Source organism: Coturnix japonica, chromosome 7, assembly GCF_001577835.2.
Source record: "Coturnix japonica isolate 7356 chromosome 7, Coturnix japonica 2.1, whole genome shotgun sequence".
NCBI classification, from domain to species: Eukaryota; Metazoa; Chordata; class Aves; order Galliformes; family Phasianidae; genus Coturnix; species Coturnix japonica.
In genome coordinates this window covers 17423676-17448927 of record NC_029522.1, presented here as the reverse complement: position 1 = coordinate 17448927, position 25252 = coordinate 17423676, and the positions used below count along the sequence as shown (strand labels likewise).

The following is a 25252-nucleotide window of genomic DNA, read 5'->3' as shown; positions in this document are numbered from 1 at the left end:
TCAGTCACTATTTTAGATTCATGCTTCCCCCTCAAAACCCAACACGCTTCTACTTCTTAAGATCCTCTGTATTTTCCCATGCATAACAGAGTGTTTTCCTAAAGGATGAAAATATGAACAAATATCATTTTAGAACAGAGAATTTCAATTAGAGTTTTAGAGTTAAGGGAGAATTTTGATGGTTAACATACTGCTGTTACTCAATGTATGTGACACAAGAATAGTACATATTCTTACCGCTGGCCTGGGTATAGGTTTTTGTGGTTTCTTGGAACCTAACTTCTTCATTGCATTGTAGTATTTCTTTTGCTCTTCTGTCATAAAAATGTCTTGACCTCCAAGGTAAAATAAGAACAATAAAAACTAAATTATAGACAATCCTTACGTTCCATTAATGCGCAGTATTGCAGAACGTAATTTTTATGGACCATGAATTCATTTTTTCAATACATTGCTTCAAAAACCAAGATATGATAATCATATCAAAGGCTACTTAAGTGTCTCACAAACCCTGATAGAAAATCAAAACAAATTAAGGGAATGAAATTAAAAGAGGACTTCTGTTATTCAAAAAAATTTAGACAGAAAAATAATTATGTTAAATATGAATAAACAAATACATATTCTATAGCTAACATTAAACTACACACTGTAAAACAATGAACCAGAAATAAAATAAGTTTCAAAGGTAGAAATAGTCACTCAGAGCTGATAGGTCATCAGAAAAAATGTGTGAGGAAAAAGATTACTGACATTAGTTATTTTTCAGGATCTATATTTTACCATGGGTGTACAGATATCTCAGTTCAGATACTTGCTGCCACAGTAGAACTACTTCCACAGTGAGTATCTGGGGTTTGAGTATGCCCCTACATTGTGCAGAGCGCATCAATAAGCACTGGTATACTCTAAAGTTTTCTTGTCTGAATTTAAGGAAAGCAATATGAGTAAAACAGTATCTAGACTGTTACATGCAATTCACATGGGAATATTTAACAAAATTGTATTTTGGACAAGTGACTTTCCTTCCATGCATTTTGTTTTAACTACGCAGAGAAAGCATACTGCAACATTAGGTCCTTCCCACATCTCAACAATATTGCCCAAAACAAACAGCATATTGTGATGTGAAGGCAAAGCAAAGACAAGAATCCTGCTGGTTACCCACACACTGTATAGTCTATGCATTTCTATGATCAAAGGTGCCTGTATAAATACAAAAGACACGCCAGTAATGGTTGGTAATTTGCTCTATTAAGGTGAAGAGTACCATGCAGACAGAACATTCCCCAGCCTATTCAACTGTTTTGGTGACAGTCACAATAGCAACTAAAGTACAAAGGAGGTACACAGATACCAGAGACCTCACTAACACTTCTCTGCCTTTTTGAGTCATAATGACTGCAGTAGCCAGCATCTGCCAAAATAGGTTAATAGAATTTATAACCATTTCATTACTGGGTGCGGTCACCTTTGACATAGAGATTGACTATACAGCATGTATATAACTTCCTAATTCTTCCTCTACCAGGATCAGAAGAAAAAGACCCAGCTTCCTCTTAAGTACTGGAATCCTCTGATGTTCTTAAAGGTGTCTGTGTGGGGAAAGGAACTTACTAAAGGATAAAGGTAACACTGGTTTTATAACTACAAACTATTTCTATTATTTAGATGATCACACAAGAGACTCAAAGGACCTAATGAAGCAACATACAAAGCTATAAACTCCAATCTCAATTGGTAGGTACTTTCCCTAGATTATCTTTGTAGGAAAAAAAAACACAAAACAAAAGAACAACACAAAAACTTGTACTGGTAGATGAATAATAATGGTCTGACTCCACAGGGTGGATTTCATAAGCCAGGCTGTGTGACCTCTATGGTATAGGCCAATCCCTCTTTCCTAAGGAGGTACTAAAAGGACTAAAGAAAGAAATGAAAAGAAAAACTAAATCAAAATAGAAATCAGAATAAAATAGTTCCTGTGCAACTATTAAGAAAATTAAAAAAGAAACACCAAAGTCCATATCTGAGAGGCATACAACTGAATGAGAATAAATTTATGCAACTATTTATGGGAAGAGAAAAGCACTATGAAGGAGACAGAAAAGCTAACCCATCTCAAAACTCAACTGAGAATATAAAGACAGTCATCAAAGGATACTACATTTTTTCATATTTTAGATTTCATAAAACCTTTACTCTTTTTTGTATATCATGATTGAAAACATTCCACTGGATCTCTTCAGCCATGACTATCTCACAAATGCATCATTAGGATTAGACATAATCTAACAGAGGGCCTCAAGAGATTAAGAGACGAAAAGATTTCTGCCCAGGGTATATATGGAAACACTGGAATTTTCCAATGCAATATGTCTAACAATATCTTTATTTTAGTACAGTGAATGAAATTTGACAAATCACTCAAAATCACAAATGAGTTTATAAAATGACTCTCTGATTCTAAGAAATTATGTTCTACTTTGCTGCTATAATATGCCTAAAATATGCCTACCATAGACAACATTCAAAGTTTTGATAGTAAAATAAAATCAAACTTGCATTTAATGTAAGTGCATTAAGGATGTATTTTAATCTATTTTAATTCTTGTGGAATTTTTGACACAAACCTGTACTCTTTTGAATAACAGAATCTATTTCAGCTGGAAAAAAAAAATAAAATAAAAAAAAAATTAAAAAAAAAAATCTGCCAGGAGACAATAAAAAAAAACCCACAAAAAAACATAAACAAACAAAAAAAACCAACACTAAATATTCACACATCAATAATCTTCTCTCTTGCAAACTCATTAACAACTCCAGACTCCTTATCTTCCACTATTGAGAAATAGTTCCAGGATCTTTGTATAGGTCTTCATAACACTTAAAGACAAAGAAGTAGGTAGAAAATGAAACACATTGATACTTATCTTCTTTTTTTGTTGGTTGAAGTTATCTATGATGACACCAATGAACAAGTTTAGGGTGAAAAAGGATCCAAAGATGATAAAGGCAACAAAGTAAAGATACATGTATAGGTTATACTCATACATGGGCTGATCCCCTACCTATAACGCAGAAAAACAGAAATACATCAACAACAGTAAAAAAAAACCCACAAAAAAAAACAACAAAAACAAACAAACAAAAAACTACAGAACAAACTACAGAATACTGAAAAGAAACAGAAGCTGTGTTTAGCCAGATAGCATCAAAGAAGGAGAACAGGGGTAGTGGAACAGTTATTTTTGGAGAACACCCTAAACCTGTTCAACCTTTGATCATCTAAGTTTATTTAATGTCCTTTATTGCATACAAATACTTTCAAATCCTCTCTAAGGACAAGTATAGCTTACTAAATTTGAAAGAAGCATGCAAATCTCAAAAGTAATTCACTTACTGTAGATTCTATACAAAAAGGAGCTAGAGAGACAAAAGATGCAAACAAACATCTGCATTAAAATAGGCAAAGTTCTGCCATTTTATTTTTTCAGATCATGGGAGTGCGCCTTTGGATTAGCTACTGCAAGCAGCTTTTTTTTTTATTTTTGGAGACAGGAAAAATCCACTCTATACAACCTCAGTTATAAACATCCATACAAAACTAAATTTCATTAGTTACCAGTACTCGGTTTATTTATGTATTAGTACTTCTATGTATATTTAGCCTATCAAAAGTATATGCATTTAACTTCTGTAGAAGTTGATAAATAATAACAACTAATAATAGCCGTAATAGGACTAACTTTAGATCTATATAGAAAACTTGCAAGATTCTCTATATTTTAATATGTCACTTTATTTCAATTATCATTCAAGAAATAATCACGATTTGCTTAAAATCAGTAAACTTTACATTGCACTTACTTCCCTAGAGTCAACAGCAGCATACATGATATCCATCCATCCTTTAAATGTTGCCTAAAAACAAAGTTTATTAGTTTCCGTCAAAGCTTCAAATAAGAAGAAACATCTAATACTTTAAAAATTCTGAACTACAAAATCTTTTTGCCATGTATTTGTACGAAGAAATAGCAATAAATATTAAGGGATGGTGGTAGGAATTGAATGAATTATTAAAAAAAAAATAAATTAATTTACTGTGCAATATTTCTTCTTAATACACAAGCACTGAACAGATTATAATCTTCATGAAAATTAATGTAAATTCTGTCTGGAGTGAGCTGAAATAAATATCTGAGCATTCAAGAAAGACTGCAGTTTACAACAAAGTTTTCAGCTCCTACAAATTTTTGACAACAAAAACTGGATAATGCTAACAGTGGTTGGCATTTTCGGACACAAGATGTAAGTAATTCTAAAAGAAAGTCCAGAAATGTAAGTAGCCCCTTCTTAAACTATGCAATTCCTTAGTGCTATTTAGAGGTAACTACTGCTGCTCCTTTGAGCAATCAGCTGCCAGCTTATCAGTGTAACACTACTCACTACCAGCTGGAGAGCTTAGAAGACAGAATAATGGCCAAGTGCTTATGAACACAAACATTTTCCCAGAAGCAGTTTGTCAAATGAACCTGATTAAGAATGCAAGTTTCTGTCCTACTGACACCAATTTATAAATGTTACTTCAAAATAAATAAATAAATAAATAAGGCTTGTGCTTACTGACCCAGCATTTCTAAATTCTGCAACTGCTCCTTTAGAGTTTAGAAACAAGCTACAAATTACCTACCAAAAAATAAAAATAATTTTAAAAAACCCAAAATAATAATAATTTAAAACAAAAACAAAACAAAACAGAAAAACACACTAACTTTTAACAGTAACAATTAACAACTGGAATGAAGCTATCACGAATAACAGAAAGGGAAAGAACTGAAAAATATGAATTTAGGATGTTTTTCTTTCATGTCTTTATTTCCATATCAATGGTGAAATGTGTAATTGAGATAGTGATTCCCACTATTACTATTTGAATAAGCCCTATAGTGTACCTAAGTATGATGCTAAAAATCTGCATCAACATGCCATGCCTTAACACCTTAATGGATCAAGCGAATACAAAAAATCCCAGTTTTGTTTGTCTGTTTTGGCTTGTTTGGTTTTTTGTTTGTTTGTTTGTTTGTAGTGGGGTGGGGGAGAGGGAAGGAAAGACTATATTTTTGCATTTTTTATTTCTGGAAAAGGAGTGGTGGGATGCAAAGGAACCTTATATTTATTTGGAAGATATTCTGTATTTGTCTTCTTCCAAAACAACTGTAGAATCTATGAGATTATTACCATACTAAGTAGGTTCATAGACCACAAATACTGTATGCATACATTGTAAAATAATACTAAATATTACAGAATGAAATGCTACTGCTACACAACTTTAAGCTGGAAAAAAATATCAAAAATTAATACACTTACAACTTGAAGTAGAGAAAGATAACCAGCTCCAACATTATCAAAGTTTACTTTCACATTTTTCCATCGAACTTCTGATGCAGTGCTCCTAAGATTTTCGCACATAGTTTTGTTATCAACTTCATCTGGTTTGAATTGAAGTCCAGTTGTGGTGTTAACACAGTAGTAGAACTTCCCAGCAAACAAATTTACTCCCATGATGCTGAAAATTAGCCAGAACGTAAGACAAACCAGAAGCACATTCATTATGGATGGGATTGCTCCAGTAAGAGCATTCACAACCACCTAGTGAACAAACATAGAAAAAAAAAACTTTTTATAAATAATATACTCTATTTTTACCTAAATACTATCAAGTTGGGGTTTTTTTGTTTTTGTTTTGTTTTGTTTTTTAATAAAAGATGTAGAGTAAAACATAAAAATATATTAAAATAATGCATATGAACAAGGAAAAACATAATAGCATCGTACACTACTGATTGCCCTACTACTGCACACAGTTCAGTATTTCTCAGTGATTTAACAGTCTATTAGGCACATTTTTATGAAATTGTTTTGCACATTATTTCATGGTCTCCTTTTTTCTTACCCTCATTCCTTCGAAGCGTGACAAAGCTCTTAGAGGTCTTAAAGCCCTTAATGTTCGGAGAGATTTAATTGCACCAAGTTCTGAGAAACCAAGAGCATTAGCTACTAAGCTAACTAAGGAAACCTAGAAGAAAAAACAATTTTTATTATTATTTTTTAAAATATCTTCACCATAAAAATGTAATGCCTAGAAGGAAGAGAAATTTGACCTGGATATCAGGAGGGAATACTTTAAACAAAAAGTTAATCTCTAGAAATTACTCTTGCAATCTAGTAAACAGTAGTTAAGTACTGTACTAGTCAAAATGAGGACTGCTGATTCACATCTTTTTAAATGATGCATTTGGCTATCACTACTCTTTATTTTCCTCAAACCTTCTCTTTAACTGTTGCCTCCTTGCCCTCCCATTCTTATTTTGCTGTCTTCATGACATTCTGATCTTCACAGTGCTTCACCAGTAAGCCATTACGCCCAGCATCAGCTTTCCTACTCAAATCCTATGCGCTCCCTCCCATCTCCCTTCCATGCCTGCATCCTCCTTGCTCTGCAACTGAATACAGAATATTGATATCCTTTCAGATAATACACCTCAATCACTAACTGGGACCCAAAACAATAAGACAAAGAATAAAGAGATGGAGTTATCAATAACATATAAATGAAGTAGTATTTACTTACTCATTACATAATTACAGAGGAAACACATTCATCAATATATCATTCTCTCATTTTTAACTCAATTTGTACTTTTCCAGCATATTTATGTATCAGATTGGAGTTGAATAAAATGACCAACCTATACACCAGAAATATGTTACTTAGAGACTATAGTACCTACATCAACTATCAGGAAGTCCAGCCAGCACCACGCATTAGTAAAGTAAGTTTGAAAACCATAAGCCACCCATTTTAGCACCATTTCCAGAATAAAGATGTAAGTGAAGATTTTATCAGCATAGTCCAGTATGAGCCTGATAGTCTTGCGCTGTTCAATATATATATCTTCAAAAGCCTGCAAAAAATGGGTTGCATGTAAGTCAGATATTAATAGGTCTTTGGAAACTAAGAAGCCACAGGAACTGATGAAAAAAAGACATATAAAATTGCTTTTTAGCTTTTTGTTTTTTACCTTGAAGATCCAGCATAAGCTGTAAGTTTTAGATTTTTTAGATATCTCCTGATAACGGGATTACAGTACAACAACTAAAGTTGCCAAACAAGTTTTTAAAAAATTTGGTTATATTCAACATTACAGAATTACAGAATTACAACCTGACACTCTGATAAGCCCACTTAGGCCCAGAGAAGACAGTCTCCTGATGATAATAAATACAACCAACAGAAGTGAAAAATAAGAGAACGTGAACAAATCTGTTTCCGTACTGCTTTTGAAGACAATTTTAATTTACTTCTGAATAATTGTCCCAGTTATTGTTATAATTTCTTCAACAATATTTTAAATGCAATCCTCTTGATAGGCACTCTTTAATATATGTATCATCTTGTATTCATCATTTACTGACCTGTAGAAGGTTATTTGACAACACAATTTTTATGATTTTATATGCACTTGGAAAATATTCTGGGATCTGAGTTCCAAGGCTCTCTCTTTAATTAACTCTCAATTTCTTTTCCTTAGTGAACACAAGTATGTTCTAACCATCTTTGATAAAACATTCCATAAAAGAAACTTTTCCTGTGTATGTTCTACTTACCAGAGTACCACTGCTGAGAAGAATCATGAAGACAATGAATGTTTCAAACCAGTTGTGTTCTACTATCCTGTAGCAAGTTTTCCTAAGGTTCCACCAGATTATTCCTCTTCTGCTTTCTATATTGCATCTACAGCATTTAAACTTCTGTATACAGCCTAACAATACAATGACAAGCGATTATAAGGTTTTTGAATCACAGAATCCTTAGAGGTGGAAGGGACCTCTAAAGGTCACCTTGTTCAACTACCCTGCAATGAACATGGACATCCACATTCAGATCAAGCTGCTCAGAGCCTGGTCCAATCTCTCCTTTTAAGTCCCCAGGGATGGACCATCTACCACCTCTCTGTGCAACCTGTTCCAATTCCTTACCATCCTCAACATAAAATACTTTTTTCTTACACTGAACCTAAGCCTCCCCTCTTTAAGTTTGAAATGATTTCCCCTTGTTCTATCACTATCAACCCTGCTAAAGAGTCTTTCCTTTCTTAATTGCAGCTCCCTTTTTTTTTTTTTTTTTTTTTCCCTATAAAAGGGGAAGCTAATCACATTCTAAGACTTAAATCAGAATCTGGAACAGCAGTGGCAAAAAAGCTTCCTTGAACTGCAAATGCTTGTTTCCAACAACTGAAATGCAATTGCTAACTCCTAATTTCATTTTCATACCTTCTGTAAAACATGTCTGTAGCTCCGCTCCTTTTTCTGGTTCAGTCTCAGCTTTTTCTTCTCCAAACAGAGCCAAATTAACTGTACTTCCTTCAGATGAGCTGGAAAGATTTATCTTCTAAAAATAAAAGTCCATAGTAGCAGTTATACTTCAATATTATTATAGTTTTAGAACAGACATTAATATTAAGCATGCTACACACTGTGCCAGTAAAAATAAGAACAACACTTGTCACAAACAACCACATGTAGCAGTCAATGCTGTTGAAATGTGCATAAATCATCTCCTTTCTACTAACAGATAGTGGTATTATGCAATATTTCAGTGAATTTCAGAAATTCTGGAATTATAATAAAATGTTAGAATTCCTCAAAAGTAACTACGAACAAGTAGATTTTTTTTAATACTATTTTTTTTTTTTTTGTGGTCCACTATTTTCTTACTATATCTCTGTGTTGCTATATTGATTTAAGATATCAATTATTCTGTACGCTTTAGATAATATATAATGGTAACTGCTTTCATCATAGCAGTCTCCTCAACCTTGACTGCGAAGTTCTTTACAATGCAAGCTAACTACTTCTGGCACATGACAATCTGACAATAAAATTTTGTTTACATTATTTTTAATATAACAATCATTATGTAAATTGGAAAATACTGAAGTAAAATCCAGGATTAACACAAAATCCTGTTTCAAATTTGAACATGGACTTCAACATTTCCCTAGCACAGATGTAAAATGAATTCCACATGCATTATCTTAACATACAGTTATCACTACAACATGAACACTTTTATGTGCTTTCCACACGTACTTAAAAATTCTGAATAGGAAAAAGTATGACCAATACATTTCAACTGGCATTAATACGCATTTATGCTTTTTTTTTTGGTCAATGCACATATGTATTACATTGTGCATTCTGAAACTACTTGTTACTCTGGTACACATACTTGTACAGTTAACACCTTGAAAGAAAAGCATATATATTTTTAAATGATTGTAGTAGTACTAAAACAAATGCTAATAAAAGAATATATTCAATTTTATTTTTTATCATGTACCTTGCACTCAGTCCATAGTCTGGAGATGTTAAATGAAGAATGTGGTGTTCTGTACACTTGATCTAGGTATGAGTACCAAACTAAATCTAAGTAGTTTTTGTCACAGCATTCTCTGACATTTTATGACCTCATTATCGAAAGTACATAATGTCAGACACAGATTCACTAAAACACAAGTAAAGGTATTTAGGGAATGATGTAAGCACACTTTGTAAATCAGCCTGAACTTTGTACCATACATCATTTTCATGAATTTGCTAGATTTACACAGTTAATAGGCATTTAAAATACAACAGACAAGTTAAACTAGTTACACCTCATTTTTAAAATGAGGAAGGACAAAATTATTTAAATGAAAGAAAAGTCTACTTTGTATATACATACATGTTTGTAGAAGAAGGTAGAGACTATTTAATAAGAGAAACTAACTCAGTGTTCTGCATTAACTTTTATTAAAAATAATCTGATAATATTTCCTACTTTGCAGCTACTTTAGAAACTGTCTTCAATAGAACCCCAAAGTTATTCATATTTAATGTAAACATCTTTTTTCATTTTTAGAAGCATGACTTTTAAAATACAAATATTAACAGCAAATCTTTTCCCAGTTACTAATCCTACTGAATTTGAGAACAGCATTATAAACGCATTATTTTATGAATATTCTGCTTTCATCATTCCATAACATAGCTAATAGTATACAAAAGGCTGCAGCAGTGGTAGAAAACCTGAATTTATGAACTGAATTATAAAACACAAAAACAATTGTATCTTTATATTTTTTTAACAATAAGGAAGTTTTGTGTCATATTGCTAGTAGAAATTACAAAAATCACTTAGTGCTCTGGGACATCTAAACTGTAATTTAATTAATATATCCTTCTTAACAGATCACATGAATTCAAGTGAAAGAAAACAGATTTTTAAGTGCAGGAATGGAAGAACAACTGTAAATCAAAAGAAACTGACAAGAATCCTAGAATCACAAGGTTGGAAAGGACCTACAAGATCATCTAGTCCAGCCGTCCTCCCATCACCAGTACTACCCACTAAGCTACTGAACCATCTCTCATAGCTCCTCATCAAGATGCCTCTTGAACACTGCCAGGGACGGCAACTCCACCACCTCCCTGGGCAGCCATTCCAGTGCCTGACTGCTCTCTGAGAGAAAATTTTTTTCTTTATGTCTAATCTAAATCTCCTCTGGCACAATGTGTTTAGAACAAGAAGTTAGGTTTACTTTTAAAAATATATATATTTTTTTGAATCTAGGGGAAAACTGGAAGCTCTATGAACTATTGTAATATAAAAGAAAGCTTGTCTGGTTCACACCTTCTTCTAAGATGTAAGTTATAATCCTGGTCTTGAAGAGTAACAGGTTCAATCAAACTCCAGCTGCCTTCTTTATGTGGCATGCAAACATTTTTCACTCATATCATACAACATCACCACCACCAAATCTGGCAGTTAAAAAAAGAAATATGTACAGAAATATTTCTTGTATTAACTAAACTTGACACAGTTAGCTTCTTTGCTATGCACAAAGTTTGCAGAGATCCCACAGATTTTATGAATTACTCCAGTGAGAGGAGTTTTAGGAGGGACAGTTTGTAATTTGAGAACGTTTAGTTGCAGTTCAGAGTACACCAAACTAAGTTAAGAGAGCCTCACTGCTTATACAGTAGACACTGGATTGAATGGATTAATTATGTACTCAAAAGTTGGTTAGGTGATAAGGCCTGCAAATCAGAAGCTAAATAATTTTTGCTCATTAATTTACTATTCCCCTCATTGCTACTTTACATTTTTTTAATTTTTTTAATTTTATTTATTTATTTAAGATCAAGTTATTACTGTTGGCAGCAAAAACTTACTCAGATTTTGAGCCCATTAACTTTTAAATACAAACTCCCTACCATAGTGGTACACTGTCAAAACCTGGCGCTCAGGATTTTTTTCTTTTAGGGAACTGAGGGTATAATGGTACAAATACAGTAAATAATTAACATCAAATTATCCCGCTGAAGACACTTTTGATTGCTTGAGGTAATTAGTAAAGCTTAAAGTTGTAGTGAGCATCATCTTAAATATAACAAATGAAAGCATGACAAATTGCAGATGATGAATTTACATAAAAAACTCCACAAGACCAAATAATAATTAGTTCACATGGTGCAACCTACCGTGTGTCAACTTATAAACAGTTCACTTTTTAATATTCAAACAGTAAGGGAAAATGCAATATAGTTCTCAAGTGCCACAGCAAAGAGCAAACGCACCATTAACACAGCTGTTAATGACAAACAAAAGGAAAAAACGGTAACATATAAATGAAAAAATAAATAAAAGCCTATAAGAGAGAAATGAGAAAATAAATTACTAGTGTTGCTTAAAAGAAGGAAGACAAAAGAATGAGCAAACAGTTCGCAATTCTCTGCCTGTTAAAGACAGTTGCTGGTAACAATTGATAACAAATATTCTCTTTGGAGAATATGTTTCAGAAACCTTTTTAAAGAAGAGTATGCAATAAATATTACTATGTAGAAATGAAACAAACTCTCAGCAAACCCATTACACCACCTTCATTCCACAAATCGTATATATCCCTGCTTAATCTGTTCGATTTTCAGCAGGAAATACCTCATTATTCCATATAGCCTGACTGCTCCCTGAGTATGTATATTTAGCATAATTACAGCCAGTAAAATCACTTTTGAGGGTGTCTTTTTTATATATACAGAGTAAAAATAGGCATTTCTATGTAAGACTCAGTACACAGTTTCTTCCATGTGGGCTTTCTTTTTTTTTTTCTTTAGAATCCCAATATACCTCACTGCATCTATATCCTGTGGAAAAATTAAATTGATATGCACATCTTCTCTTAAGATACATAGGAGAAAAAAAAAATGAATAAGAATCACAGTATCGCTAACAAAGTAATAATAAGCTGATACGAGCTACAAACAAAAATTCAAGAGCTTTCAAATAAAATATCCTAAATCCCTGGTTTGATATTTCACATGCTGTTCTACAGCTGTCCAAATTCATGGCAAAAGAAGCCTGAAAACAGAGCAGGGTCACATAAACAATATCCATCAAATCTGAATCATCTCTCCATATGAAGCACCAGTAGAACACTATAGTATGATTTATTCTCTCCCATTTAAGTGCCTTTTCTAAAATGGTTAGAAAAATTGTAGGGAAGACATTTTCCTATTCCATCTCTCTGAACCAGCTTGCAAGACCAAGGCACAGCAATGAGACCTAAAATACTTCTAATATATAATACAGCACAAAAGAATACACAAGAAAGTCAGATAACAACAACAACAAAATGTACATGGGAAACGATCCCAAAACATTAAGTGCAACTTCCTGCTTATTCTAAAGAGATAATCAGGAATAGGAAATATGCAACTGATGTAACTAAAGTTTGTTTCATGTTTTTCGAGTTCCTGAGTTTAGAGTTTTGTGAGGGTACTATCTGCTACCCTGTTTGTAAAACAGCTGTCTGAATTGTAGTCTGATGCTTTATTTCCATAATTATTTTATTCTTCTTGCTCACATTTCTCTACTTTTTAAAAAGCCTGGATTGATTTAGACACCTAAACCCTACCTGAAAAATTTGACTAAAATTTTATGTTTTTAAAGTACAACTGAACTAAATTCACAAAAAAAAAAAAAAAAAAAAAATTCACAATGAAGAGTTACAGTAATAAGCTACTAAATTCTCGTGCTAGGCACACAAACTTCCTGAGCAGAATATAACTACACTACATCATTGCAGACACATCCAAAAGGAGCATGCGTATGCAAAATAATAATAACAAAAATAAGAAACTTGTTTGATTGTTCCCAGGAGTACATCTTTCACTCTATTATTTTAGCTTCTCCTAAATAAAAAAGAAAAAAACTGCAGTAGAAATGAAAATCAAACCATTTTGAATAAATATGAAAAAATTTATGTTAAAAGTTATAAATATTTTAGCATATATGTAACTATAACACTAAAGAAGATCATTATGCATTGGGCAAATGAACACAATCACAAAATGTTTGTAGTTACATGACATTAAAAACATGGTTGAACAGATGAACAGAAAAAATGAAGATTACCTTTCCATTTTCTCAAAGTCACAGGCTGCTAATCATTTTAGACCCTGAACAGTCTTGAGAGCAATTCAGTTAACAATAACCAAAGTCTACAAAGCATGCAGCTTATGCAACAGAAGTAGTACAGAAAATATCAAAGATGTAACAAGGACAGAGGAACATGTTGGGGTTCCCCCCAACCATGCTGTGATATGAGTCATGGGACTCAGTGGCTGTGCATGTTTCCACTACATTGCAATGGATGGGGAAAATATATTGTAACTGAGTAGCATGCAGGCCAGTCAATCTCAAAAGTGATCATATATACGTATGATTCTTTTAGATAACCTGTGTAAATGTGCTGACACGTTGCTCTGCCTGGTTAAAAAGCACCAGAGCTGCATTCTTGACTGATCCAGCTTGGTTTTACTCCTGTGAGAAGAATGGTACGCAATGAAGTTAAAACACGGTACCCTTTGGGTTGTTTGGGTTCTGGAAACAGTACAAGTATGGATTGACACTCATTTAAATATGTGCTTCTGAGACACATTACACATTTTCAAAACATAACATTTATTACTGATGTTTAGAGTTTTAGGAATATCCAAGGACATACTGAAAAAGATAAAATTAGCAGGATATCTGAGGCTCATAAGTTTAACTTTGGCCTGAAACGTAAAGAAAAGTTACTCCTAATCTTCAGTACATCCTACATGTGTATCTAGGATACAAATTCAGAAAGAAGCCATGTGACAAAAGGAAACAAAACAGAATTCAATTGTACTGGGTCAAACATGAAAACTCATGGGTAAATAATATCATCAATAGCTTAAAGTGCAATATAGATTGCAATAGACTTGTTCATCAGTTCTTAAATACAGAACAGTTAAGAACCAAGTGCCCACAACTTCTGCATAATTTGCAAGTAAGACGTAGATTTATCATTTATCAGAATGGGAGAAGAATTCCTGAATTCATCAGACATTCCTTCCACAAAACCAGGATATATTTAAACATACAAAGGCCAGCATCCTTCATCTTGATTAACAGCAAGTAAAAGATGGAGCAGCTGTTCCACAGATATTATAGCTTCCCTACAATGCAAAATTAATACTATAAGTTATGAGTACATGTTTGTTTTTAAGGGGCGTCTTGTTAACCTAAGGTCTCTGTTGAGAGGTCAACATAATGCATAGAGAAACAGAATCCTCAAAAAGCAGATGGGGAAAAAAAAAAAATAAAAAAATCAGACGTTTGCTATTTCAATAGCTTATTTCCTGACAAATGCAATAAAATTACTCATTATATTCTACATTAAAAGAAACACTTTAAGAGTCACCTTATAACACCTTTCAAATGAAATTTGATTAGACTCTGCTGCAACAAACTCATTTCCAAAATTAATTGGAAAGAATAAGGTCAAATTCATTGCCAACATAAACACTCAAACCAAGAAAAAGAAAACAACAAAAACACCAAAAAAATCTAGACATAGCAATCTAGACTGGAGCAGGGATGTCTGCATCAGCAGCGACACTCCTAAAGCCGCTTCAGTTTAAGTTAAAGCAGATGTCTTTGAAGTGGCAGCTGCAAAATGCCCACAAACAAAAATTAAATATTTTCATTAGCAGTTATGTTTTTCCTCTTTTTTTTATATGTCATTTTCACTTTATAATACTAACACTGTTCTAATGGCTTTTCCTCATAATGTAAATTCAGAACTGAAAAACTGTTACTGGTATAATTAGCTTCAGTTAGTACCTTGTTAGCTTATCCTGTACAAAGCTGAATTCAGTGGGTGTTAGAAATCCGATGCAAATAGCATTTATATATGTATATACATTTATATATATATATATTTTAAGATGTCTATTAATTGTTTTTTAACAGCAGTTTACTTTCATCCTTACTTCATGGAAACACTATGCTCATATAAAATCAGTGTCCTTTGTCTGCTTATTCTGTACATATTAATTCTTCTATCCACCTGAAAAATTTGGAAAAAGACTGTTTTTCACAACTCTTTTATAAGTGGTTTCAAATGTCTTTATATAATTTTGCCTTTAGCTCCTTGTTTCTCAATTCACAATTAATTCTCAGTCCAGTAATCTGAAATTATAATCATTATCTATTTGCAACAAGGAAGTACAGCTACAAGAAAGCGGGAAGTGTTTCATGACAGAAGATCACAACAACTCATTCATATAAAATGGAAGTCATTTAAATCTTACCTCCTTGCTTTCCTCCAAATCTGAGTCACTACTAAACTCTTCTGTATTTAGATGTTCAAAGTCAGATTCTCCAACAGCTATCGGTACTGTAACAGTAAGGCTTGGATTGTTTATGAACAATGGATAGTCACTGCTTCCTACAACACCAGCTGTTCCATTCTCATTGTTGTGGTAAGTTGTATCTTTCTTTATTTCAGCAATGGTACAGTTGGAAATGCAATGGTGTCTTTCATCATTAATCTGATCTGTTGCTGTTCTTTCATTTGCAGCCACTTGTTTCCTCCAGCAAGATTTTTGGATATATTCACCTACTTTTTGCTTCACATAAGCTATTCCCTTCTGAATTCTTGCAACAGCTATCTGTAAATTATTCATTTCATTATCATCCTCAGTAGGAGAAAGGCTGTCTGAACTAAATGAACTCAGCAGCAAGGCCAGAAAAAGGTTCAGTACCTGAAAACAAAGAATATACACCTGGGTTTCTTAGTTCGTATCTTTCTTCTATCACCAAGTATAAACAACTTAGTTTTCATGTTCTCTTCCACTGCATGATTCTGGAAATTCAATAGTAAATAAAATGGAAATACAGTGTAAGCAGAGCACCTGCTCTACACACAATGCAGTTTCTTTTTGATAAAAGTGATACAGTAATATAAGCTACAAAACATTAGCTCTCATCATCTTCCCACCTTAAAATAGAATAAATTTCAGGTTTTTTATAATAGTCCAGGGTTCAAAAAGACTCAAAAGGTATTGGATAGAGCAGTATCCAATTAACTTGTAGAATAGCAGCTCTTAAGGTATTCAGACCAAGATCTTCTAAGCAGCTCTGAAGACAGAGTAAAACTAAGCTGTTGGGAACAGTGAGTTAATAAATATAAAACATATTTTAAAAGACAAATTTATACCTGGGAATGTACAAACTGTACTGATGCTTTCCTCTTTCAGAGAGAAAGAAGTTACTGATTTTAAAACTTTTGTAAATAGCAGTTAAGAATTGGAAAGAAAATGTGCAGTGTTTGAACCTGCGTTTTAAGCAATATTACTGCCTTCCTATTCAAATTTCCTTTCCCCCACTGTTTGAAATGTCAAAAGTAAGCAGGGTTCAAAATTGATTAAACTTCAGAGTCACAGAATTTTAAAGCAGCCTTTTGGACAGAAAAGAGCAGGAAAAAAGAAAAAGAGAACAACTAGCTATATGTAAATTCACGTGATGCCTCCACTGATTAAGAAGGAAAGGACCTGATAAGTCTGTTTCTGACAATAGCAAACTCCCATCCAAGGTGAATATTTGTGGCGCCTATGCTACTCTAAGTAACTAGATTAGTCCACAAAACCCTGAACACATGATGTGTGTCCTTCTAACTCATATCCTCTGAATTTTACTTTGAGAGATCCATCCTCCATTTCGAGGATTTTACTTAGGATCAGAAATATAACATCAGCATCGATATTCACAGCATTCAAGATCATAAAAAAACATATTTAAGTAACACATATAATGCTACAAAACAGCTTAATTTCTAGTTTCATTATCATTCTTTCTCTACATTAATTCACTATTTATTTTGGCTACATACCACTAGGTTTCCAATCACCATGACCATCATGAAGACAGTAAGGCACATAGGCTGGCCAGCAACCTCCATGCAGTCCCACATTGTTTCTATCCATTCTCCACACAGCACTCGGAATACAATCAAGAAAGAGTGGAAAAAATCATGCATGTGCCAGCGTGGAAGTTCACAGTCACTGGAGATCTTGCAGACACATTCCTTGTAGCTTTTCCCAAACAGCTGCATCCCAACCACAGCAAAAATGAACACAATGATGGCCAGCACCAGGGTCAAATTGCCCAAAGCTCCCACTGAGTTGCCAATAATCTTAATCAGCATATTTAGAGTTGGCCAGGATTTTGCCAGTTTAAAAACTCGAAGCTGAAAAATGACACAGACATTATTTGTAGTAGTTAGAAAAATGCTATAGAAATATATTATAATAAAGTATTCATTTTTCTGAAGGGGAAAAGACTGACCCTTTAAAGATTAAGTAATTTATGAAATTTATAAAACCTACATTTCAGAAGAAAAATTACACTTTTGGTAACTTTCAGATATGGCATCAAACAAGACTACAAAAATTTATTTACATCCTCTCTCAATATATGGTAAAAAAAAAAAACAGTTTTAACGTAACATCAGTAATATATTAGCATATGAATGGTACAATTCTATTTGCATACATACAATTAAAATTTGGAACACTACACATAATGCATTAGCAGATATCATTTAATTATTAATTTATTTACCAATCTGAATGACCGCAGAACAGATAATCCATCCACGTTTGCCAGAAAAAGCTCCACCAAACTAAGGGTAACTATAACACTATCGAAAATATTCCAGCCAACTTGGAAATAATAAAAAGGATCCATGGCAATTATTTTGAGAACCATTTCTGCGGCAAAAATTCCAGTAAAAACCTAGAAGAAGAACGTGTATTACTAACTTATAAATGACTACAAATTAGCTGAACCAGAAGACAAAGAACAACATATAATGACAGCGCTCTTACAGCTGAATGCCAGTAAGAAAAAATATCACAAAGATAATCAAAACGAGCTGCAGTGCAATTCTATTAACTTTCAGTTAAACTGAGATACATTTAGTATCTTGTGAAGAACAAACCATATCTAATGCAACTCCTGTTCATTCCCCACATGCACTACATCTAAGTAAAGGGGTATTTCCCAGCACGATAGATGCTCTTGCCACAATGAAAGCTCCTTTAACTAACATGTAGAAAACATATGAAATGATCACAAAGTGGAGAGTGATATGCTATTAAATCTGTTCTACAGAATTCACAGTGACAATCTGCATGCCTCCTCTTTGCTAACTGCCAAAAAGGTCAGTTCTGTCAAGGCTCATGTTTGAAGCAAAACTTTTCTGCTCCTGACAGGGTACAGAGGCAGTATACAATGCTTCTGAAAAGAGGACAATTGTATTTATTATAAGTAGGCCCACCTGCATCTATAGAACCACATCAACATGTTTTACTAGGAAGATAAATTCTATTTAAAAAAAATAAATTCAAGAATATTCGATAGTCTTTCAAAGCATATTCCAATGTTGCCATCATGTTTTCAACATTTTGAAGATGAAATTCAGGTCTGTACACAGCTCCTTGGTCATAATCTGTAGATTTGTTCAGATGAGGTGCTCAAGATGCTCTTCGCCTGTGTATGCACGGCCATCCAGAACATGGCTTATCTTTCACATCACTGCTGAAATGCACCATCCACTGTTTCACTGTGCACACATCCACTGGCTGGTCTCCACAAACACTCAGAAAACACTCATGAATGGCAATGGGTGCAATGTTTGTTCACATGGGGGAAATCAGCTACACACCTTTGTTTCATACTCCCATGTCATACTGCCCGTTTGCTGCTACATGTCACAAGCAACAAGATGTAATGAAATAATGATGGAAAGATTCAAACTTTACTACTATATCAACATCATCTGCTACTGATCTTGTGGGCCAATATAAAAAAGAGTAAAGGCATTATTTTTGGAGCAACCCTCTCATTAAAGATGCTCACAGTAAAAAGGATCTAATTTAGCACAACTAATTCTTGTAATACTGAATAAAATCAAATCAGATTTCTTTTTTTTAATCATCCAAAATCTGGTCAATGAAAACTTTTTGCAGGAATGTCAGTATGGAAACTATACTCTTTAAAATAAGTATTATTATATTATATGTATTATTTATAGACAACACTTAGTACAATTAAACCTAAAGCTTTTTTTTTTTTTTTTGTGAGATGATAATAATACTTTCTCCTTTAAAAAGAATTCATTTTCATTTGATTTTATGTTCAGATAGCATCAAATAATATAGTTTGATGGACTTACCTGATTTCCTACTTTAAGTGTGTTGTTAAAAGTATCTGTCATTGGATAATGCTCCATGGCCATAAACAGTGTGTTTAAAATTATGCAAATAGTGATAGCCAGATCAACAAGTGGATCCATTACAATAAATGAAACTACACTCTTCACTCTTATCCAAAGCTCACAACAATTCCAAATTAAGTATGTGTGGGCAAACTTGTACCAGCAGGGCGGACATTTTTGTCTGGATTCTTCAAGTTCTGGAGGAGAAAAAAAAAAAAGAAAAAAAAAAGAAAACAGAACAAACAAGTTGCGAATAAAGTTTAGTAAGATATAGTTGCAGACTGAAATTGTATTACAAGACTAGAAGAAAAACATTTAAGAATTTTTATCCAAAAATTGAAAAAGTTGTCTTATAACAGCCTTAGTTTCAAAATGTATCATTATATTTAGAGATAATTACACAGTAAAACTTCAACTTCACAATCATCTCAAACGTCATTATTTTCAAGGGAAGTAATATTAATTTCTGTTTTTGAAAACTAATCAAGCTTTTTCAAGAGTATCATTACTAAAAATGTCACTACTCCAAATAATCCTACAAAAAAAAAAAATAAAAAAATCCCTCTCTTGTTTAACTAAGGCCTAATATTTATTTTCTCATGTGACACATACATTTTATCTGTTTTGGTATGGTTTTAGCTTAGGCTACTTATGAGATTCCTTCACTTCTTTAACTATGTACATGCACTTTCTTCCTATCAATTATTTTCAAGGACTATTTACTTTTTGTCTCCTGTACTTGCAAGTGATACAATACATGCATACCTATGACTATGTCTAGAAAATTCATTTATCTGCAGTTATAACACACCTTCCATTGTATTTGTGATAATGCCAGCTATACTCATGGCTCTTTGTCTTAGATTGGGATCCTCCAGCAAATCCATTGGTATTTGATATGAGCTTGAACGTCTCTTTTTTATTTCCATTTCTGCAGTAGTACTCTATGAAACAAACAAACAAAATTAGATAGAGTAGGGGGATAAACTAAATTCACCTTTAGAAATGCTGACAGAATAGATATCAGAAAGACTCTTCAGTTTCAATGAATTCATAAATATATGCAACTTCCTGTTTGTGCCATTACATTAGGATTTTTTCCACTGTAACATAAACCTAGTGTTTGGTTTTTAAGAGAGTATTTTCATATTACACTTCCAAATACTGTTACGCAGCTTATAAAGTACTCCAAAACAGTTTTGGTATTTAATTTCCAAATCACTATGGTATTGTAATTAATTACCATTTACTTCATATTAGAAGTAAGAAAATTTTGGAGACATTCACCAAACAAATCAAACCTGTATAGCATGGGAACCAGAAAAAATAAAAAAAATAAAAAAAATCAGAGTTCCTAATTTCATGCTTTCTTGACCAATACTTCAATTCCAAACCGTTTGATCACAAGATACTTATAAGAAGTGATTAGAAGAACTTGTAAGGAAGTTTCTGCAATAACAATTATTCTCTAAAAGTAACTTCTATGGATCAGCCTGGATCTCATTCTTAAAAACTAAAGATATCTATACATTGAACAGCTATAATCTCCGATTGATTTCACTAGTTTCAACAATAAAAAAAATCACACTGACCTATCTGACCCCCTCAAATGGATATTTATTCAGTACAGAGATGCATGCATTTGTTTGCTATGCAGGTTTATAAAAATATGCTATTTTGTTCCTTTTCATTTTCATGCCTCTTCTGAGCAAATCACTAAGAATCATTTTCATTACAGTAAAATGTACAAAGACATTCAGAATCTCTCAATCACTCCCATTTCAACACAACATTCTCTGGTGCAATGAGCAAATATCACAAAATTTGGGGTACAAAAAATTTTCCTTACGTTGTCATCAGTTGTTGGTTTGTCTATTTTCACCTCTGGCAGAAGCTGCCCTGTAGGTGACAAGAGACATGGAGGTCTATCCACTAAAGAAACCACTCCATTGCAATCCACAGTGCTATGCATCTTCCCATTCACTGGAAACAGTGTCAGCCTTCTTGATGATCTGCTGGCCTGACTAATGTTACTACCACGTCGTTCACTGTGTTTCAGTGGTACAAAAAGAGAACCTCTTCTGCTTCCGTTATCATCAAATGCGCTGTGTTCATCATCAGCAAAGTCATTTTCTGATCCTCTCTCTTTTCCATGATCTCTAAAACTGAAAAGACTTGTTCTGCTACTACGTCTGGGAGAAAACAGGGAGCCACGAATGCTTAGTAAAGACTGTAAAGGAAAGAAACAAATTCACTGGCTGAGAATTTACAATATACAGTATGGGTGTATATTCATAATACTAATTTATATTCCCTCAGAATTTCCCATTTTTATTCTTAATACAGTACCACAGGTAGACTTCAGATACATGCATGAGAGATGACAATTATCTGAATAGGTAAATTTACAGTACACTTAAAACAATTCTTAGAAAACAGAAGGTGAGTATGCATGAGGCCACATCAATTTCTATTTCTGTATTAGAGAGGAAATAAAGATTTTAGGAATTCTAATGATCCACGCAGATCATGTATTATGTTAAAATATTTCAAGTGTTTTTACCCTTAGTTCGCTACATGGATATATTACAGTTAAACTTTCCTTTTATGAATTAAAAATGAATTTCTATTTCTAATGAACTATGATAATTTCATACTGCCACGTACCCTGCTGAGAACCACCAGGTCCCAAACAATTAAATGACATCAAAACACTTGCCAGATGCAGTTAGTATTTAAAAAAATAAAAATAAAAAAAATAATAATAATAATAAAAGCAAATTCTTCAACTAAGTTGTACTACTTTGAAAGATTATAGTGAAGTTTGCTTGATATTACAGTTATCTCACAACTCGAAACAATAAAACTGAACCTGGTGGGGTGATGTGAGTCGGGTCCCATAAGCGAGTTTGTTGCCATCGAAAGAAAATCTAAAACCTTTCCTTCTGATACTGCCATCTGATTCAGATTTTGAAAGTGTTGTATCTTTCATGTTATCATCTTCCCCAGAATGCTCCCGCTGCCTTCTTTTCTTCCTTCTATTTCTCCTTTCTTTGGCACTTTTTGAGCTAAGCTTGGATGCTTCAGAAGAACTGTCTGAAGGTCCACTTTCACCACCAAACTCTGTCATCTCTATTGCAGCTGCTGCAATTGCCTGTCAAAGTAAATATTTTACTGTAACATTAAAAAATATGTGAACTACCAGATGTTTTAAAATTACAAAGTATGTCAAGAATGCTACAGTGCTCATTTCTGAAGTTTGTATCATGACTTTCAAATGTGTGACAAAAACCTAAATAGATTTGTGTTTATGAGGGGGGAAAGGCAGGTTTTTTTGTTTGTGTTTGTTTTTTAAATTAGTTTCAGTGAATGAAATTGCATGTGCAAGAGTCAGATGCAGGTACAGTTTATCCTACCTTAACTCTGTAAAATAACTGTATCTATTATTGTAAATGACAGCTTCCTTAAGATGCTTTTAGGGGATTTTATGCTCAAATACACAGTCAAAAAGTCAAATACACAGACTAAACATTTTAAGTTTATCAGAGACTAGACAAGTGTTTCACACCTACTGGAATTACTTTAAAGCTTAGAATTTGAGAAATTCATCAGTATGAAAGGTTAGTAGATACAGCCCCAGATAAGCAATTGCAATCTGTGGGTAGTTCTTATTCTCTGTTTAGAAATTCTTTAAAACTTTCAACATCAGAATTTTAAAAGTTAGAAGAGATGTGTGAGATATATCTCACAAGTACAAAAAAGATCCCTTTCTCTACAGCTTTTAATTAAATTTATAAAAGTTATCTAATTCTGAGTTTTGTTTTGAATGAAAAGCATACAAAGAGGTATGCTAAAGACCAAATTCTTTTAAAAAATACCTGAGCTTCTTCTTGCTGCCTCTTCAGCTGTTCAAGCATCTGCTGCAAGTCTGCCTCCCTCTGTTCTGCTTCAACCATAGTTGCTTGATTTTGTTCTTCATACGCCATGGCAACCACAGCCAAAATCAAGTTAATCAGATAGAAGGAACCCAGAAAAATGACAAGAACGAAAAATATCATGTATGTTTTGCCAACAGCTCGTAATGTCTAGAAGAGAAGAAGAAAAATATTTCTTCTGGTGAAGACAAACATCAATTCCACTATTCAGAAACACTAAGTCTGAAAAGTGCAAAACTAAAATTCAGTTGTTTTTGTGTCCATAAGACTATACAAAATTATCTGAATTACAAAGCAATGAAAATAAAAGAAGCTTCAATGGATATGGAAAAAAAAAAAAAAGAGGACCACATTTCTTTGTGGCAAACCTACTTTAAAGCCTAATAATCTTGAGAAGGAAGTGTGATGGGTATAACTAATATAAATCACAAATCAAAGATTGGATGCTTAGTATGATTGGAGCGTATTAGCATGCTTTCCATTTGAAATAAAAAAAGGAGTTAAAGATGGTACAAATGAATAAATAATTTTAAAGATAATGCTTACTACAATTAACTAATTTTTACATGCTTTGTAATGAAAAACTGTGGTAAGAAAATTAGCTCATACTAAGATATGCTTTTAGTAACCAAAAAAAAAAAAACAAACAAAAAACCCTACATGATTAAAGGTGCACAAGTTAAGATTCATTCACATTTTGCTGTCAGAGAATATACACTAAAAAATGAAAGCAATGAACAAAAAGCCTTTATGGACCTACTCAGAACTCAGGTGAGATTTTGTACTAAGTGCCCATAACTGCTTAATTCTGCAATTGAATGTGTTTCTAAATGCTGCACTTTTTCAGCTGCTGTCCATAGCTGTGATACATAACATAAACAAAGGTCCTTTCCATGTTTGTTTTAGGGACAGTCAGACATTAAGTAATTTTTACTACTTACCAGCTGATAAAGATTTTCCCAGTAGTCCTGTGTCATAAGTCGAAACAGGGACAAAAAAGCCCAACTGAATGTGTCAAAACTAGTATATCCATAGTTGGGGTTTCTACCTGCTTTCACGCAGATAAACCCTTCTGGACATTTACTAAAAAAAGAAAAGAAAAAAAACAACAACCAACCAACCAATGGTTTTAAAAGAACACTTGACATTAAAATTGTTTTTAAAATTATTGTAGATTGACGTTCTAATTAGGATTCATTAGAACTAATCTGGGAAGGAGGCCTCTGCTATCTGTTGCTTACAGTTTTTATTTTAAAGCCAGAAAGTAGCAAACAAATAACTGAAACCTTTTCAAAACCCCTTTCATTTTTGTAACCAAAATAAAACTTATTCCACAGAATAAGTAATTCCACGGAAGAGAAAGAATGACAGCGTAGATATTTCACGTTAAATTTTGTATGCCTGCAGGGTTGTTACACCAGATTTCTTGGCCTCATCAATTTTATGAAGAATTTGTCAAGTCAAATTAACAAATTCTACCAATTCCAGAGCAGGAAGGAACTGCCACACTGATACTTCAAATTTCTGAAGCTGCATATCTCTTTTTTATATTAGGTGATCACAAACTTTTGTCTACAATAGGCATAACCATGTCCCTGCTTTGATTCTATTCCTGGA

General features: G+C 33.2%; 1 protein-coding gene and 1 long non-coding RNA gene across 5 annotated transcripts in view; one reads left to right on the top strand and one right to left on the bottom strand.

Annotated features, from left to right (window-relative positions):
* LOC107316751 (sodium channel protein type 2 subunit alpha-like) overlaps window positions 1–25252 on the bottom strand; it is a 49993-nt gene that overhangs the window by 4410 nt on the left and 20331 nt on the right. For 3 of the 4 annotated variants that reach the window (XR_004307993.1, XM_032445896.1, XM_015868608.2), the window contains 17 exons: window positions 24577–24718; window positions 23579–23785; window positions 22573–22854; window positions 21550–21930; window positions 20512–20644; window positions 19659–19897; window positions 18044–18217; window positions 17313–17669; window positions 15733–16185; window positions 8341–8458; window positions 7675–7829; window positions 6798–6971; window positions 5960–6082; window positions 5374–5655; window positions 3871–3924; window positions 2934–3071; window positions 238–342 (listed from right to left, as the gene is read on the bottom strand). Coding sequence is in view for 3 of the 4 variants with exons in the window: in XM_032445896.1 (XP_032301787.1) it covers window positions 238–342; window positions 2934–3071; window positions 3871–3924; window positions 5374–5655; window positions 5960–6082; window positions 6798–6971; window positions 7675–7829; window positions 8341–8458; window positions 15733–16185; window positions 17313–17669; window positions 18044–18217; window positions 19659–19897; window positions 20512–20644; window positions 21550–21930; window positions 22573–22854; window positions 23579–23785; window positions 24577–24718 (3517 nt within the window). In the remaining variant the exon portion in view is untranslated. Of the gene's footprint in view, window positions 1–237; window positions 343–2933; window positions 3072–3870; window positions 3925–5373; window positions 5656–5959; window positions 6083–6797; window positions 6972–7674; window positions 7830–8340; window positions 8459–15732; window positions 16186–17312; window positions 17670–18043; window positions 18218–19658; window positions 19898–20511; window positions 20645–21549; window positions 21931–22572; window positions 22855–23578; window positions 23786–24576; window positions 24719–25252 lie in introns of those variants that run through there. The other variant, XM_032445897.1, reaches the window with a different exon arrangement.
* LOC107316754 lies at window positions 339–20305 on the top strand. Its single transcript, XR_004307998.1, has 2 exons — window positions 339–1629; window positions 10300–20305. It is a non-coding gene; the product is annotated as an uncharacterized LOC107316754 (long non-coding RNA).